Here is an 18234-nt window from a genome sequence, read left to right on the forward strand (position 1 = left end):
TTAGCTAAGTAGAAGCTTGAATCAAATCAGCTAGTTAAAAGAAGGGCATACTGAGTATTTGGGAGTAGGGAAGCAATGAACAGACCTAAGAAATGTCAAGGAACTTTCAGTAAACAATATATACCCTCTAATCAGAATACTAATCCCATTTTAATATGAATATTATTTATTACAGTAGTAAACCAAAAAATCTTAAAGGAAGGTATGATCCCCAGTTAAAGGAAAATTATATGATTATAATTATATTCCTATTTGAAGTTAATTGTCTTTTATGTATATATATATGTGTGTGTATGTGTGTGTATATATATGGGATATGGCATATAATATTCATAGAATCATAGAATCATGGAATAGTTTGGGTTGGAAGGGACCTTTAACGGTCATCTAGTACAACTCCACTGCAATGAGCAGGGACATCTTCAACTAGATCAGGTTGCTCAGAGCCCCGTCCAACCTGACCTTGAATGTTTCCAGGGATGGGGCATCTACCACCTCTCTGGGCAACCTGTTCCAGTGTTTCACCACCCTCATTGTAAAAAAATTCTTTCTTATATCTAGTCTGAATATTCAGAATCAATGGCAGAAACGCTTAACATGACTTATATTTGCAAAACAGAAATTTATGAAGTAGTTGTGAACTAGCCTTTAAAAATTTTCCTTTCTAGTTATCAGACTGGAAACCAATTCAAAGCTAAGGGGAGTCTGTATATACCTATGTTTGAAACAAAATATGTATATATATAAATACATATCCATCCATATGTATATACGGATCCATCTGCACACATATATACATATATATAGTATATATTTATCCAAACAGGTAAAAATTGTCCAATATATGACATAATACTGTTCTGACACATTTTTCTGTTCAGAGAACTGTGTTGTTAGTACTTTCTGCAAATAATACATAAAAAATATTTTGCTTCCCATACAGATATTTCTAAATACTTCACCTGTACTCCTGAAGTTCCATTTAAACATTATATATATGTGCATATTTCTACAGTCAGAATCCAAAATCATGGATGGAAGCTAGTGATTGCAGCTCTGTACCTTTTGGTATCTGAAAGCTCACACAATTCATTGGTATAGAAGAGATCTTCAAAAAATATTAAATTTTACACTCCTAAACTCTCCCTCAACTTTATACAAAAAAGAATGAGTGGATAACTCCGACTTGATCAAGATGACCAAGTATCATTTCGATGTATGAAGTAGAGGGGAGTATGTATCATCTGATGAGCTATCTGTAGCACCAGGCAGATGGCTCTGGGTACTTGGGTTTTTCTCACCCACACAGGAACATTTGAAACCGGTACCATGTGTTCACCACTACTGCTCACACCTACTAATATTCTGGGGAATATCTGATAATAATTCTTTGTGCTAAAGTGATTGAGGTGATTCTTTCCTACTGAATTTCAGGAAAAAAATTGTGTCTTGTGCTTATGGGAAGAATTGTGAGAAGGCACTGGAGGAACTCTTATAATTTGAGTGATTTACCCTTTTCCTTAATGAAAAATAAATGAGCTGCAGGCTTGCATGGAAATGGTATCTTGACTATTATCTTCATACCTATTGCCAGGCAAGTCAGTCCGAGTTTAAAGTCATAATTAAACTCGGTGCAGGAAGTGAAAATTAGAGGCAACCCTAAAGTAAGAAATCAATTCTTTACCGAAGATAGACTAAAATGTTTTACTCAAGTGGTATAGAAACTCAAGGGGGATTTCTTCAAGTTGTTTTGAGTCACACCTTATAGTATGCTGCGCTCTATCAAGGAAAAAATGGAATTAGTTTACGCCTGTCATTTAGATGATGCCATTTTCTCGTGCTTTGTCTGCATCCTATCTGGATAAGTTGCATTCCACGTTAAATGTATGGTACTTTCAGGCAGATAACTTCTGCTACTGCTAGAAATATTCCACAGCCAAGACTTCCCTTGTCGTACACTGTGCAGTATCTATTATTTAAAGACAATCTCTCAGCTAGAACAAGGTGTTCTGCAACAGTCCATGGAGATTACAACTGGAAATGAAGACTATTTTGTACATTTTGCTAGGAGAATGTAAAAGCAGAGGGTGGCATGGGCCTATTTTTTTTTTTTTTTTTGAGTTGTTTTTCTGTGATGGATTATTCATCTATGGTTTTTAAACAGAAAAAAAGAAGGGGGAATCATGCCTCTGCTGCAATTTTTTTTTGCCACTGACTTACCTAAGATCAAGACTTTTTCTAGTTTTTAGTATTTATATTGTTTAACTGCTTTTATTTTACACCACCTCAGAGGTTATACCCTTGGTTGTGTGTGCATTATATCTATGCATATGTTTCCATAGGAACTAGAACAAATGTTAGCTCGGGCACTGTATGATAACTTAATGTAAAAAAAAAATAATATTGAAATAGCATGTAGTGGTAATTTAAATAGTATAATGTCCCTGCTGTATTTCTTCCTTCATTAAATACTTCAGAATTTGTTGTGTTAGTTTAGAGTAAGAGTGAGCATGCATTTTCAGTTAATTCACACATTCAGGCTAATGCTAAACAGGAGGACACCAATGGGACTGTAAGACCATACAATGTTGTTAGAATAACAGGTTTATCCTTTATATTTCCAGTACGGGAGAAAATGGAGTCAGGTATAAGTAGGATAGTAAATAGGTGAGTCTGCATCTAATCAACAAACTCCAGCTGGACAGACCTGTAAAGTCTACAGAAACTGTAACTTGACATTTGTCTCCATTAAATGTTTGGTGGGATTGGCCTCGGCAACAGCTGAACTGATGGAGCCCCCTGGATACTCCCGGTGCTATTTCTGATCGCACTTCAACCTCTCCTTCATTCACGATGGGCATCTGCAAGGCGATGAGAGCAGCTGCTAGCAGGGGACAAGTCACTCCCTGGCACCAGCCACCCCGCCACGTGGGCAGCACCTCAGTGCACGGAGCAGCAGCCAGAGGTTTTACGGCGTTAGCAGGGCTCCCTGGCTTTCCAGATGTCACAGACCACATTTGAGGACAGCTATGTTAGACTCTTCACCTCTGCAGGAGTCCCATTTGTTTATTTTTAGAAAACTGTTCGGCTGAATGAACACTTACAGAATATATTTTGGTTATGGATCCATTACAGTTCTGTGCCTAGCAACATGTATAGTCTATGCCTGATGAAAATAATTGATTCTGTTGTTTTACCAAAACTTGTATATCAAAATTCTGGGGGTTTTGGGTTGCTTGTCCAGATGAACAGAAAGATGCAAACTGCTTTTCAAGCCTTCAGAAATATTGATAGTCACTGCCATTTTACAGAAATGCCAAAGCCAGGAGAATGCTGTCAACCTGGCAACTATAGTGCTGTTTCAGTGCCAGGCTGTAAAACTTACTATCATTTTAAAAGTCTGTGTCAAGCATATTCATCCAATGGTGAGTAACAATACATTTTGTTTCAGTATCTCAAGTCATTATGGCCTAAAGGTGAGCGTAGTGAGTGCTAAAGCCCAGTGATGATCTGCGCTGCTGGCTGCTGTTTGGCAAGTTTCGGTGAGGTAATTTAGGGTAGTCATTGTCTGGGGATGTTTCATTCTTGTATTGCCAAACAGAAGTGTAGGTCCTTCTTGGTCATTCTCGGTATTAACCATTTTATGATAAAAATTCTCTTTTCTAGAAGGTAAATGGACTCAACCATATGGGCAATTGCAATTGATGTAAAGATATTAGTAGTGAGTTCCCAAAAATTCCTTAGTTAAGGAAACTTGTATATTTATATATAAAGGTAATCACACATACAAACATATATAGGTCTGTTGCTAATATTAGCTATCGCTAGTTCTTCATTCATTTGCAAAAAATAACATATTTATAAGAAATTTGTCACTGCTGGACCTACTGTGTAACTACAAATATTAAATTAAACGTGAAGAAAAAGTTCTTTCTCTCTAGTTTGATTACTGCCAACAGATGCTCAATAGTGTGTACAAATGTAATGCCATATGTCAGATAAGGCAATGCAGTAGTTTTTCAGTGATGGTAATAATGTACCTTGCTTTACTTAATATTTGTCTAATGATGGCATATGGAGGTTCCTATTGATACCATAGTATGGGGAAATTCTTCTTTTTTAAAAACAGATCCACCTTCCACTCTGTTCTGAAAGTACAGCTGAGCTCTGAATACAACTAGCATAGGGGAGAGACCAAAAAAAAAGCTTTTGTTCATTAATTTTGTTCTTGTGGTTTCATTTAGGGGATAAAGCTCTCCTTCATAGTGAATGGAAGCCCTTTCCTTTATTTTTTGTTCATGCACAAAAAAGGTTTGAGTTTCCTTGGACTGACTTTTTAGTGTTTCGGTCTTGTTTTTATGATAAATGCTGAAATCACAATCGCAGTTTTGTGGCAGATCTTCTCCTCTGATTTCAATTTTTTTTCCTTATGCAATTTATATGCAACACAGCTTCCACTCCACAAATTCACATACAGTACAGAACTATCAGTTCTGACATGTGTCAATGTCGTATTTATGAACTAGAATTTAGCAGCAATAGTGCTATCAACTGTCTCTCAAAAAAGTCCAGAAACTATTTAGAAATTTAATAATGATTTTAACAATGTATTTTGCCTAGTCTCCAGACTCTGCTTTATTAAAACCATTCAGTAACTCTGACAAGGTGGCAACAAGCTTCTGAGTTCATTTTTAGGAGAAAATGATACACAAACAGGATAGTGACAGGCTTTTATGATTACAGATTTCACATATTCTGTTCCTTCAGAAGGGCTTATATAAATTGATAGATCTACAAAGAAAGAAATGAAAAAATGAAAGGAAGAGATATAAATAGACTTTTTCATTAGGATGAATGATGGAAGGTATTAACCCCACTACAACAGTGTGCCTTTTACATGTCTTCTTTTTCATTCCTTTTGACCTGTTATCATCCTCCTTCTAAGTAAAAGTTAACTACAGTCTGAAACGTAGGTAAGGTGAGCAATAGCTGGAAATAAATGTTTCCTCAAGCATTATTACTGTTCAGAAAAGTGTCCATCAGCCAAAATGTCAGGCTCAAAATCCATTTAAGTACTGCACAGAGGCTAAACAGGCAGCTATTATTAATTTTTAAGTCTGCCTGATGGGTTTCAGACCAAGAACTGGGGTTAACTTGATGCACTGAATATTGCAGAGTATATTTAATTAGGGAGGCTTTGACTCTCAGATGGCTGAGGATTTATTCTGTGCAAACTACTGCAAAAATATGATAGAATAGCTGCATCTACCTAAGAAAACAATCTGCTGCATTATATTAAAATGTGTAAAATTGCTCTTTTGTTGCAGTTTCTTGGACTTTTATCCTAATGTAATTACTGTCTACTTTTAACCTGACTGTTTTGAAGCACCACTGTACTTCTTACTTAAATACACTTTTGTTCATTATGCTGCAAGTTAACAATGTGAATTTTTCTAGAGTAAGTCCTGTTCTTCTCAGCTCATTACCAGACCAAACTCTTTTCCCACTGTGCCTTACACAGACGTTTCTTCATTTAAAACATATCTGTGGGATTGCCATGAATGAGTTACGATTGCCATTTATGTTTAATGTGTTTCTCTGTAAGCATAGAGGACTCTAAAACACAAATGGGCATTAAGTCACAAATTAGCAGAAAGTGAGATATTAAAGGGCTATTTAGTTGCTTTTGATTGGATTCAGGGTCTTAGAAGGGAATAAAAAAGTAACAAATCAGAAATTATTTCCCTCCACTGGTTGTAACATCTCCTAGATGTATCTATTCTTCTTAGCTCCACTTCCAGTGCACCCCTCTCAGCCCTGCCCCAGGTCATCCTCTGCTAACTAAAAAATCTATTCACACCAGAGTCTAGAAGATTATATGTAAAGGTACAAGTGAAAATGTGAAACTTGCCCATTCCTAACAAAGGACATTGCTGAACTAAATTACACCATATTTTCCAAGATGAGTGAGATGGTTTTCACTTGTAACAAAACACCAGATTGCCATCGGCAGTTCTGGAAGGCAAGCAGAAATTAAACACAAATTCCTTTGTGGAGAAAGGGCACTGAGTAGTTTTACATACTGGATCACCCTAGCACTTGATGTGTTTTACTGGTTATTAAATATGTCAGCATACTCAGTGATTTAAATTTCCATTGGTAACATATGGCACGAAACTCTCAAAAGACAGTAAGGTGGGCTCGCAGCCAGAGGAAGGTGGATCGGGCCTTGGATGTCAAAGACAGACCTTGCCCCAACTCTTCTGAAGTAGACACATTTTCTAAGTAAACAAGGCCCTTAACTTGACAATAACCTTCTTGTGAGACCCTGAATATAAACCACATATACTCTTTAGCAGGTGACTGCATTTTCCATGAGCACGTTGTATCTTTGGTGGGAGTTTTGTCTTTCTGTCACATGTGCATAAAACACGGATGTGTGAAGTGCACTATAAAGGACTAAACAAAACCAACAATAATATAACATACTTGTGTAAAAAGTGAAGAGTCTGTCTTCCCAGGTACAGATATATCTGTGTTTGCATGTGGGTGTGCGTATACACACACTATTACTCTTTTAAAAGCAATGTAGTTTGTGTCCTCCTTATCAGTCTGCTGGCCTTCCCAATCATTTAATGAAGCCTCCCTGTTCCAGGAACTTAGTTAGTAATTGTCTCATAAACAAAGTTTCCAGATATCCATATGAAGCCCTAGCTACTGTCATGACTCACCACAGCTATACGGAAAGGAGTTGTCTCTGGATTTCACAGACCAAAGACTCCGTTTATACTTCCCAAATTATACAGCTGTCTTGCTGCCCAGTATCCTCTGCTGTTACCCTGTGTTACCGGTTACTGACTAACTGGCAATTCCCAGCTTTCCAAGGGAACATTGTCTGGGCTTTTCCTCCTCCTCAAGACCTACATGCTCCTTTCATGCTCCTTCTCCAAGTGTTCATATTTCTCCTTCGTAGTATCAGTCTTTGTCCAGGCTCCTTGTACCTTTTCACAGTATGCGATGTGCACAACATGCTTATGACTTCTTCCCACTCAGTTTTATCTGAGAATCTCTTTGATATATTTTCTTCCTATCAGAAATTTAAATGAAAGTGTTAAAATAGATTTGACACTAATGTCTGTTGCATTATGATGGAGAACCGAACGTTGTACAGTTTGTAGCAATGGAAAAGTATTTTGTTTATGGTCCTTCACACTGTTTTCAATCAAAAAGTCTGCTTTTACCTCACAGCCATGAATTACTTAAATTATGTTTTCAATAAGATTTTCCAGATATTATCAAATGCTTTCCTACAAACTGAATCAATGTTTTCTACTATATTCATTTCACCCACTAGTGCTATTCTGTGAAGAAACAAAACAACTATGTTAAGATTTATGAATAAAAGTTTATGAATAAATATTTGGCTGTGTATTATTTATCCTATAGCCATAAAATGGTATTGACATTTGTTCCGCTTTTTTTTCCCTAGAGGTAGATATTTTACTGCTTAACTCCTCATATATGAGAGGAAGTAACTGCCATGATCACACATTGTCCCTTTTTTAAATAGGCTTTTTCTTGTATTTGATCCTTTTTGCTCATCCAATATTATTCCATTCTCACTACTGCTTTTACCAAACGCTATGCTAGTCATGTGGGTATGCTGACCTTGTTAGGCAATTCTCACAATCTCTTTTCACACATCATCCTACCAAAATGTTCAGCATATTCAGATTTTTCCAATGCCTATTTAATGACTTTTGAGAAATAATTTTTTAAAGGTGTGCACATTTTCAAACTTTTTGAACAATATGGGTATGTATATAAGGATTTTATTGATAAAGGCAGGTTAAGAACATAGGGTCAGCATTTTGGATGCATGGTCTAGTAACTTGTAAGTGTTGAACAGGTCTACCTAATTATTGAACAGAGTGATACTGCATACTGCAAATGGCTTGGTCTGTCATCTCCGTTAATTTTACTGCTGATAAAGCTGTCATTTGGAAAAACAGACTAAATGGCTTCAGCACCTTTGATTCAAATCTAAATGTACATGCATAAAGGCTTACATAAATATATATATGCGCAGTGTGGATTACATGATTTTCAGCAGTGTGACTGGTTCATGCAAGTGGTTCACAGATATCTATGAAGAAGTTTAGTAAGTATAGTCCTGACAGCTAGATAAGGTGGTAGTACCTAAACAACTATGTCTTTGAGCACAATTGATTGTGTACATGAATGCCAGATTCTGCCATTTTTCAAACTTTGTTCTTCCCCTTGGTAGTTAATGCAAGACTAAGTCTCACCCCAGGTACTGTGGCTCCAGAGATGGAGAGGTATGTATCAGTACTTACAGCTGTCCTCCTCCTCCATGAAAATACTGATCACGTAACAGGCATACACAAATCCAATAAGCTGTATGAAAGAAGAGGAAAAGCAATCATTAGAACACATTGAACACTTATCAAGCTTTTAGTACAATGGTATATAAATACAGGTATCACAGCTAAATTTAAAAATGATTTGCTTCCATTTCCTGTACCTATATGTAAATTTTGGAGTAAATGGTCACAAACAGCTAAATTAAAGAGACTTTCTCTCTTTTGCTCATGTTGCATTATATTTTAAAATCTTTTCCTATTCCCACTGAGATCAGTATTGATGAATACTACTGTTGAGTAATACTGGTGGAAAACACTCGGACCTTGACGTTCAGCTATTGCTTACATTCCTTTGTTTGTTCAGTACCTCTGTTCTCACATGACTTTGTCCACATGAACGTGGGCCCTCTAAGCACCTAATTTATGTATTAAAAAGATAAAATATTTGTTGACTGCTACAGAATTAAGTCATGGTAAAGCTTGTATGGATACCACAAGAGATGTCTTTTTGTATTGCATAAAGTGTCCCAGTGAAGAACTGTTTGGCAAAAGTTTAATTTGATATGTGAATTGTCATGATGTAGCTGAACAGTAAAGCTGGGTAATGATTCATCAGCATCAGGAAACACCTTATCACAAGGGCCTAACAGTAAATCACATTAACTATGCAAGAAATGAACAGACTTATTTCCCCAAAGGACACCACCAGGAAAATCAAGCCATTATTTTAACAGCAGCTTCCACAAAACCATCCTCCTCAACCCAGATCTGTGTCACTTGTGGCATCATGGGGAAGGGATTAAGATCTTTAGGATCAGAGAACAGAAACTCTGCTTCTTTGCTTTCCATATAGACAAAATGTTTTCTTATGACCACCACCAAGGAAGAAGAAAATCCCACTGGGCAAGGAAACCTATTAAACTGCACTGCCCAGACATGTCCATGCTTGAGAAAATATTGTTTGTGTAGCTGTACACAATTCATGCTATCTGAAAGCCTTGAAAAGACTGTCCACGAGAGATTTCTAAAATAACCCGGAGATTAGTTTTAAGAAAACTCCTTTTTCTCTCGTCCATTCAAAAAATCTAATTAAAATAGTTCTTCTAAGCGTGTTACGGATCAACCATCTGAGAAAGAGGTAATTTAATAGTATCTAGACAGGTATAAGCTCCTTCAGAGGCACAGAAATCATTCCAACCTGCTTTCTGGTTGGGCTGCACGAGTAGCTTTACAAGCAGCTCCAAGAGCCTCTCTGCAGACAAAAACCTTGTCCACACAAGGGAATTCAGGGAAGTTAAGATGAATTAACTAAAGCTGTGAAATCAATGCACATAAGATAAAGTACATTAAATCCCTGTGTGGCCTTTCCCATTCTGAAATAAAGTGGCCTTAGTTCACTGTAGCTTAATCCTCCTCCAAGGGATTAATCTTCCCCACGGAGAATTAAGCTACAGTATGCTAAAGCTGAGTTACTTGTGAATGAGAGCTGTCACAGCGCTGCGGCACAGTCCTGTCAGAGCTTCCTCTCCAGGGCATTCACCTAGTTGGTGCTTCAGGAAAGCGAGTTTAATCCAACTTTCCTCTCGCTCTAAGCAGACCGCAGTATCGGCAGCTTCGCTGGCTTTTTTGAGGGTTCAGTTTACTGGGGCGGTCAGCATTGCCACAGCCTCTATCAGGTGGACACCACTTTGTTGTACTGATGCTCTGAGCCAGCTAAACACAAACCAGCTCTGGAGGAGATGCTCACTGGAGATGGCTAGGGGCAAGCTGTGCCCGAGCTACCGAGCCCTGCTGTGCCTGGTGTCACGGTGCCTGCAGCTGGGTGTACCTAGAGCCACGGCGGGGCTGGCTGGCTCAATGTGAGCCCGCGTTTACCTGCTGAAGACTGTGCGCGTGGGTAAGAGGAGTCCAGCCTCCTGCTATTAATGAAAATGGGATCTTGTGGTTCTGCTGCCCTGCACCTCCAGGACTAGCATGGGCTTACAGACTCCTTGACAGATTAAGCACATTTTTTTCCCTAAACTTCACAGTTTAGAGCACCTTTCAGGCATGACAACTGAAGCAACATGATATAAAGGCTTCCAAGGGATCAAAAAAACGACCGTAGTTGAGGTATATTGCTTGTGCCACCTGAACGTTACATATAGCTTAAATAATTCTTGCATTAGCACCACACGAATACCAGAAAACAGGTGGCTTTTCATGAGGGAATGTCACCTGTTTATTTACCATATTTCCTGTTCACCATTTGTGTTGTGTAATTTGACTGTGTAAGCCGCTTGGGTTTGTTTCTTTTCCCTAAACGTGACTGAAATATTTTGAAGAGGAAAACTGCTGAGTAAATAATGAACATGATAAAAATGAATTGTAGTACAGCTTGTGGGTTGAAAGTTTGAGAAGGAAGATCAAATGTTTAGAATTATTTACTGTTTTCCAATCACGTATTTCTTTCTTTTTTCTTCTTATTAGTATTCTGTATTAAATTAACTTTACTTTTATAAATGCAATTCCTTCTTTATATGTATATGTGTACTCCATATCCATGCATATTATATAAAACATCTATCTGAGAGGGCTTCCAGCAAATTTCTCACACACGTCTAAGGTGCTGGACAGGTGGATAAAGCACAGAGACTTCCACTCTAATGTGTAATAAGAAAGCAAAGAAGAACAGGCAACAATACTCTAAGAGGTCTTCCCTCCAAAAAAGTATGGGACATGGCGAGCCTGATATTGTTTTAACAGTCCTAACAGCTTACATCTTGCTCTTTCAGTAGATCTTCTTCTTAAAGTAAATCTTTTCCCACTCTCTTCAGTGTTTGAGACACACTTTTTCTAATCTATGACCTTCTTGCAAAATCAGCAGTCTCTCTCTGCTTCTCAGTATTTCTTTACATTTTTCAGCATTAGTAGATAAATATTCTTCAGTCAAATAGAAATCACTGCCAACTGTTGTGTTTATGGCATATACTTGTTTAAAATATACCATTTCCCCCCATCTGTTTACTTATTAATACCAGGAGAAATGAAAAAATATATTCACCCTCTCTCAATTTCATGGCCTTTTTTTAGGAAAAAGAAAGATCAGGTCTCTAATCATGCTGGGAGATATCATAACCCACCATATTCCAAGAATATCTTTTTGTAATTAAATGGCAGAATGCACATTTCTGAAAGAATAAAGCAACAAAGAGGAAAAAGAGCCTTTTGGCATCAATTGTCAGGTATTGCTGTTCAGAGGTGGACAGCAGTGTTTGGCTTGTAACTAACATACTAGTAATTATAGTTGGATAACTCATACCTACAGTACAATTAACACGAAGTGATAAAGTGGGAATATATCCTTCTACAGATGAGACCTGTTTCCAGATCCTTAAGCAGTTACAGCCACCACAGTGTGAATATTTTTATAAATGAATTAATTAAAGTATCTTCTTTTGCTTTATTGATGGACACACTAATAAAATATTTATTCCAACAAATTACTTTTGCTATCTTGATTAACCCAGCTGCTGTTTAATTAATAATCTTATGCTCATGTGAACCCATCTAGCCATCATGTTAATTGCCAATTTGCAGTGAGCTGACTGATGTCTACTGCCCGGTTTCTTGATATTAGAAATGTTGGCTATTGGCCTGGCACCAAGTGATAGACTTAAATGTGTATTCCCTGATAACGAAAGAAAATGTGATGCAAATGAGCTGGAAGATACTTAATTTGCTCATCTGGGGCTTCAGTAATCATTCAAAGGGACCGATGAAGTGCTTGGAACAGGATGTCCAAAGCATCAAAGGTCACTAACACCTCAAAGTATAAATGGAAGCCTCTGGCTTGATCCAGAGAGCAATCTAGATGGCAAGGTGGACTTGTCTTGAAAATGTTGAGTTTCAAGGCATGGAAACCTTCTGGGATCCCTGCACTATACCGGGGACTCCCTGTCTTGCCTGCACAGCCCAGTCTAGTAAACTGTCTCAGAAGGCACTTGTTGTCCTGGTTTCAGCTGAGATAGCATTAATTGTCTTCCTAGTAGCTGCTATAGTGCTATGTTTTTGAGTTGGGTATGAGAAGAATGTTGATAACACTGATGTTTTCAGTTGTTGGTAAGTAATGTTTAGTCTGAAGTCAAGGATTTTTCATCTTCTGATGCCCAGCCAACAAGAAGGCTGGGGGGGCACAAGAAGTTGGCACAGGACACAGCCAGGGCACCTGACCCAAACTGGCTAATGGGATATTCCATACCATGTGATGTCACATCTAGTATATAAACTGGGGCGAGTGGGGGTGGGGGGATCGCTGCTTGGGGACTAACTGGGTGTCGATTAGTGGGTGGTGAGCAATTGCACTGTGCATCATTTGTGTATTCCAATCCTTTTATTATTGCTGTTGTCATTTTATTAGTGTTATCGTTATCATTATTAGTTTCTTCTTTTCTGTTCTATTAAACCATTCTTATCTCAACCCACGAGTTTTACTTCTTTTCCTGATTTTCTCCCCCATCCCACTGGGTGGGGGGGGAAGTGAGTGAGTGGCTGTGTGGTGCTTCGTTGCTGGCTGGGGTTAAACCATGACACTTGTCAGTGCTATTCTGCAGAAAATCAAGTGGGAAACTGTGTGAAGAGGCTGTTGCCCCCTGCTTTCATCCAGTTACACAGCAGTTAGAATACACAACTTGCTCTGGAGACAATAAGCAATACATAAAATACTCAGACATTTCATGGAGTCACAGCATGGTTTGGGCTGGAAGGGACCTTTAAAGATCATGTAGTCCAACCCCCCTGCCGTGGGCAGGTACATCTTTCACTACATCAGGTTGCTCAAAGCCCAGTCCAACCTAACTTTGAACACTTCCAGGGATGGGGCATCCACAAGCTCTCTGGGCAACCTATGCCAGTATCTTACCACCCTCATCATAAAAAATTTCTTCCTTATGTCCAATCTAAATCTATCCTCTTTCAATTTAAAACTGTTGCCCCTTGTCCTCTCACTACAGACCACGGTAAAAAGCCTCTCTCTGCCTTTCTTATAAGATCCCTTCATATATTGAAAGGCCACAATAAGGTCTCCCGGGAGCTAAATAACCCCAATACTTTCAATCCTCTGATCATCTTCATGGCCCTCCTCTGGGCCTGCTCAAACAGATCCGTATCTTCCTTGTGCTGGGGACCCCAGAGCTGGATGCAGTACTCTAGGTGGGGTCTCACGAGAGTGGAGTAGAGGGGGAGAATCACCTCGACCTGCTGGCCGTGCTTCTTGTGATGCAGCCCAGGATACAGTTGGCTTTTTGAGCTGCAAGCACACCTTGCTGGCTCATGTCCAGTTTTTCATCCACCAGGATCCCCAGGTCCTTCTCTGCAGGGCTGCTCTCAATCCATTCATGCCCCAGCCTGTATTGCTATTGGGGACTGCCCTGACCCAGGTGCAAGATATTGCACTTGGCCTTGTTGGACTTCATAAGGTTTGCACAGGCCCACTCCTTGAACCTGCCAAGGTCCCTCTGGCTGTTATCTCCTCCCTCTAGTGTATCAACTGCATCACTCAGCTTGGTGTCATCAGCAAACTTTCTGGAGGTGCACTCAATCCCGTTATGTCATTAATGAAGATGTGAAATAGCATTGGTCCCAATACGGACCCTTGGGGGACACCACTTGTTACTGGTTTCCATTTGGACATTGAACCATAACTCTTTGGACATGGCCATCCAGTATTTTCAGAACCACCAGTATTTTCATACCAAACCCCTTATTTCTTCAATGACTAGCTGATAAATGTTGCTCACATTCTCCAAATTATAGTGATGAGCAGGCTCAGGGTGTGGGAAACAATTGTCACCTAGGCTAAGTTGGCAGAGACTTCAGTGTGGAGTGCACAAAGGCATTTCTTATTAGTGGAACATGGGTACCTTTATATGATGCTATTATCAGGGCTTTTGATGCATAATTTATTTTCTGCTGATAGCCTTAGGTAGAAATGAAGTAGTAGTCTCTGTTATTTTTCTCCTGTGCAGGCAGTATATTCTCTAGAGGACCTAAATGCTTCAGTCTAACTAAAATCTCTGGGCTTAAGCTATGGACACCTGCATGAAATATAAATGCCTAGTTTAATAGAATTGAAATTAGATTATATAATTGTCCATCATTAAACTGTAAGAAACTATGAAAACATGTAAGAAATTAAAAACCTAATCATCTGAGCAAATATATGCTGTGACATATAATTGCTTTAATAAATGAATATTGCTAGAATATATCCTATTAAAAATAAGAACCAAACTGAGTGTAAAATATATATTTACTTGCAAATTAATGTATTTTAATAGTTACCAGTTATTGTGGATTAACCTTTCCTTAGGAAAACAAGGACAAATGCAAAATAAAATTAGAAGTGATTATTTAAATCAAGGCTATTGTCTGCAGACTGAAATATTTTTGATTAAAATTGATGATTTAGATAATTTTGATTTAAATCTTTCTGTTCGGTTTTGTCGTCATCTGCTGTGGCCTTTAAATACACTCACACAGTATGTGATTACTTTCCTATCTATCTGCTTCATATACTGCAGTTTCACTGGTTCAAAGGAGATATGTGGGTGTATACCGGCTATCTAAGATTACATGAAGCAGTGCCCTTGGCTATCAGGTTAATCTTCAAGATCAGGTGTACAATAGGACACTTATCACTGCTAAGCTACTATGCAGAGTTTTGTAGAGATATTATTACAACAAAATAGGACCATCCAAATAAACTAAATAAATGTTCAGTAGTCCTGGCTCCCAGAGGATGTATGCAATGTTATAGGTAAACTAGATTTGGAAGATTTCTCCAATCAAAAAGATAAGACAACTGTGCTTCACATCCTTCCTTGTACACACCCAGTCCACCCAGATTGTCATCTCACTGAATATGGCTTTTTCTTGACTTCTTTTTTGCTCATGACAGCTGAAGAACATTATTTCCCATCTATCTCTGTGGTGCTTCAAAACTGTAACTTGGTGAACACAAGTCCTGTTTTCTGCAACTTATTTCACTATTACCCAATTTCCCACAAAGATTGAGGAAGTATGAAAGGAGAAGAAACTTTTAGAATTGGGTTTTTTTGTATAAAAAGGGTGTAGGATACAAAGCTTGACAAGGTGTCTTTAAATTTAACTTATAAATGGAAACTGTGTAGCAAAAGTGAATTTACTGAGTAAAAAGATAAAAATGCATTAAATTACAAAACATCCTGACTATTACTATCTCCTGACTCGCATTTTCAGGAGAGCTAACAAATTCTGAGGAAAGGGTGAAACATGACTAGTTCATCTTCTTAGCAACCTACTTGCCACTAACATTTTTAATACTCTGCAAAGAGGACTGTAAAGCCCTTTTCTTCCATTAAAGACTAGAAAAGCATTAAATCAGAATGGGAGACACATAAGAGAAACAGGATATTATCTCAGGATCTGTGTGTATACACGACTCATCAAGATAGAAATATGACTAAGTTTATCAGGCACAAAGAAATGATAACTGCACATATTTCAAGACAATGACAAAGGAACCAGGATCAAGAGTAACAGTAGTATATAGTTGTAGTATAATAATAACCATTCACTATAACTGCATGATTATATACTATATACTAATGTATATAATTATCCAATTATATGACTGTATATAATTATCTGCTGTAACTGCTTGATTATATATATTTTATTAGAAAGATACTGTAAAACTATATAGTCATAGACAATTTCAAAACCGAATGCAGTTTTTTGAATTAAAGAAGAGACAGGCTGAAAGGTATGTTCTCATTTTCTAGAACTAAATGATGAAATGCACAACATTTTACGGTGGTAGCAGTAGGAGCCCCAGCCTTAAAGTACTTAGAAATCTAAAACCATAAAAGCAGACAAACTGGGAAAATGTCCAGAAAACATAGCAGAATATGGTAGCAGCAACACCTGAAGTACACTGCGCTGTCTAAGCATTATTTTTTTTCTTTCTTTCATCTTCCTAAAATCTATTGGATTTGACTTCAGTAAAATTCAGGCTATAGGGGCATTGTCTACCAATTTCATCAGCATGACCCAGAGCCGGTCTGGGCCAACTGTGTCGTTTACAGTGGTAGTGGAGGGGTCCCAGAGGCTGCAACTCTGATAGGCCTTAAAATATGTTATGGACTCTAAAAGTGGGTGACAGGAGCTTATGAGTACTTTTGCTTTATATTGATCAGGGAGAAACAAGTGAGCAGAGATAATAAAATAAATGCCCATTCTTAAAATACATAGAGGTTGCTGTTGGCTAATATTGCGGGAGATAATTCCTCTTGAAAGCCATCTACCTAGCACAGGCAGGGGAGAGCAGCATGCTAGAAAAGACTATGCCAGTTAGCTAACCTGCTTTTTGAAGTTCCACCCTGTATCCACAGTTCTCAAATCCTGGTTTTCACAGTGTCCCTTTGTCTTTAAATTAAAAATTGTATTTGACAACCTAATTTTCCCAGGCCATGATCAGAACCATTTTTGCGTACACTTGGGCTGGGAATTTATTTCTCCAGCAGCATAAACATATAATTACCCCTTTTGCCCAGCTGCCCAAAAGGACTTTACCACTTAAGAGGGAAGACTGGCGTGTGATGTTGCCAAGGTGTGTCCCAGCTTTGTCAGGGTTGAGAAAAACAAGTGAGAACATCGTATGTTCTCTCACCGTCTCCCTCTTTAGCTTGGTTATGGCTTATTCTCTCTCCTTTGTTTTTGCTGCAAGACCTTTAGAAAAAATATTGTATGTTCTGAGAACAGAAAGATGGTGGATTTGGAACAAACTGTGTAATCCAGACTCCTGTATAATTTTGTAGGTCACAGAATTTCATCTAGATACTCTGGTAGCCTAATGATAACTTTGTCAGAGCATCCCTCACAGACTAGGTTGTGGTACTGGTGCTCCAGACGAGTTATGTCCACAGAAGGGGTCTGGGAACCTTTGTACTTCACTCGCACAACAGAAAGAAATAAATTCCAAGCGTTAATCCTTATTTATTTGGTTGTCTATCATGTGATAGATATATCAGTTTTATATTTTGAATGAAATGAAAGACTCAATATGTAAAAACACTGAACACAGTATTTAAACATGACTGGCTAGAATACAGTGTTTTATCTTGCAATATATTAATTCCTTGTTAATGATTCAACTGAATACAGTGAAAGTCAAGAGTGTAAAGTAAAGCCAACCTCAAAACTTGAAAGTTAAAGAACAAAATGATGGAAAGTGACAGGGATGAGTGTGGTAGGAAGGAAAAGGAGAGAAAGGAGATCTACATCTGGATAGGTCCTTAACAAAATCACCAGAAAATAACTGGATAAACAAGCAAGACTTTCTCTAGATCTAGTTTTTCTCCAGTAGTAAAGAGAATAAAAGTTCTCCTAAGAATGGTGTCAAAGTTCTCATATTTAGGTTAATGACTAATTAGCTAGTCAGCTGAATAACAAGGAGTGAGAAAACTCTTTACATCTAATTTTACAATAAGCAGACAGAAAGATGACCTTACTTCATTTCTGAAAACCTGACTTTGTGTTATTTGTTTTTATATTTTCTAAATAACTACTTTTATTTGCTTTTGCCTTAACTTGTCAGTGTTAAGGATAATTTCAGAGCTACTTGCAGATGACACAATATTTCACATCTTTTGATATAGCAAATAAATTCAGGTTTGATGGTGTCTTGTAACCCAAAGTGTTTCTTCAAGGTATCTGTCAGGTAATGAATTCACCTCCACCAAGTTGCACATACCACTTTGGAAGCTGGTAATGAAATCAGAAGAAAGGATGAAAGAAATGTCTGCCAGTTACCAGAGCCAATGTAAATCTC

General features: G+C 38.0%; 1 protein-coding gene across 2 annotated transcripts in view; it reads right to left on the reverse strand.

Annotated features, from left to right (window-relative positions):
- The window catches only part of NKAIN3 (sodium/potassium transporting ATPase interacting 3), a 385239-nt gene that overhangs the window by 18199 nt on the left and 348806 nt on the right, over positions 1 to 18234 (reverse strand). For both annotated transcript variants that reach the window (XM_030012706.1, XM_030012704.1), the window contains exon 5: positions 8358 to 8418. In XM_030012706.1, the coding sequence (XP_029868566.1) occupies positions 8358 to 8418 (61 nt within the window). The remainder of the gene's footprint in view (positions 1 to 8357; positions 8419 to 18234) is intronic.

The sequence above is a fragment of the Aquila chrysaetos genome, chromosome 4 (genome assembly GCF_900496995.4).
Source record: "Aquila chrysaetos chrysaetos chromosome 4, bAquChr1.4, whole genome shotgun sequence".
NCBI lineage: Eukaryota > Metazoa > Chordata > Aves > Accipitriformes > Accipitridae > Aquila > Aquila chrysaetos.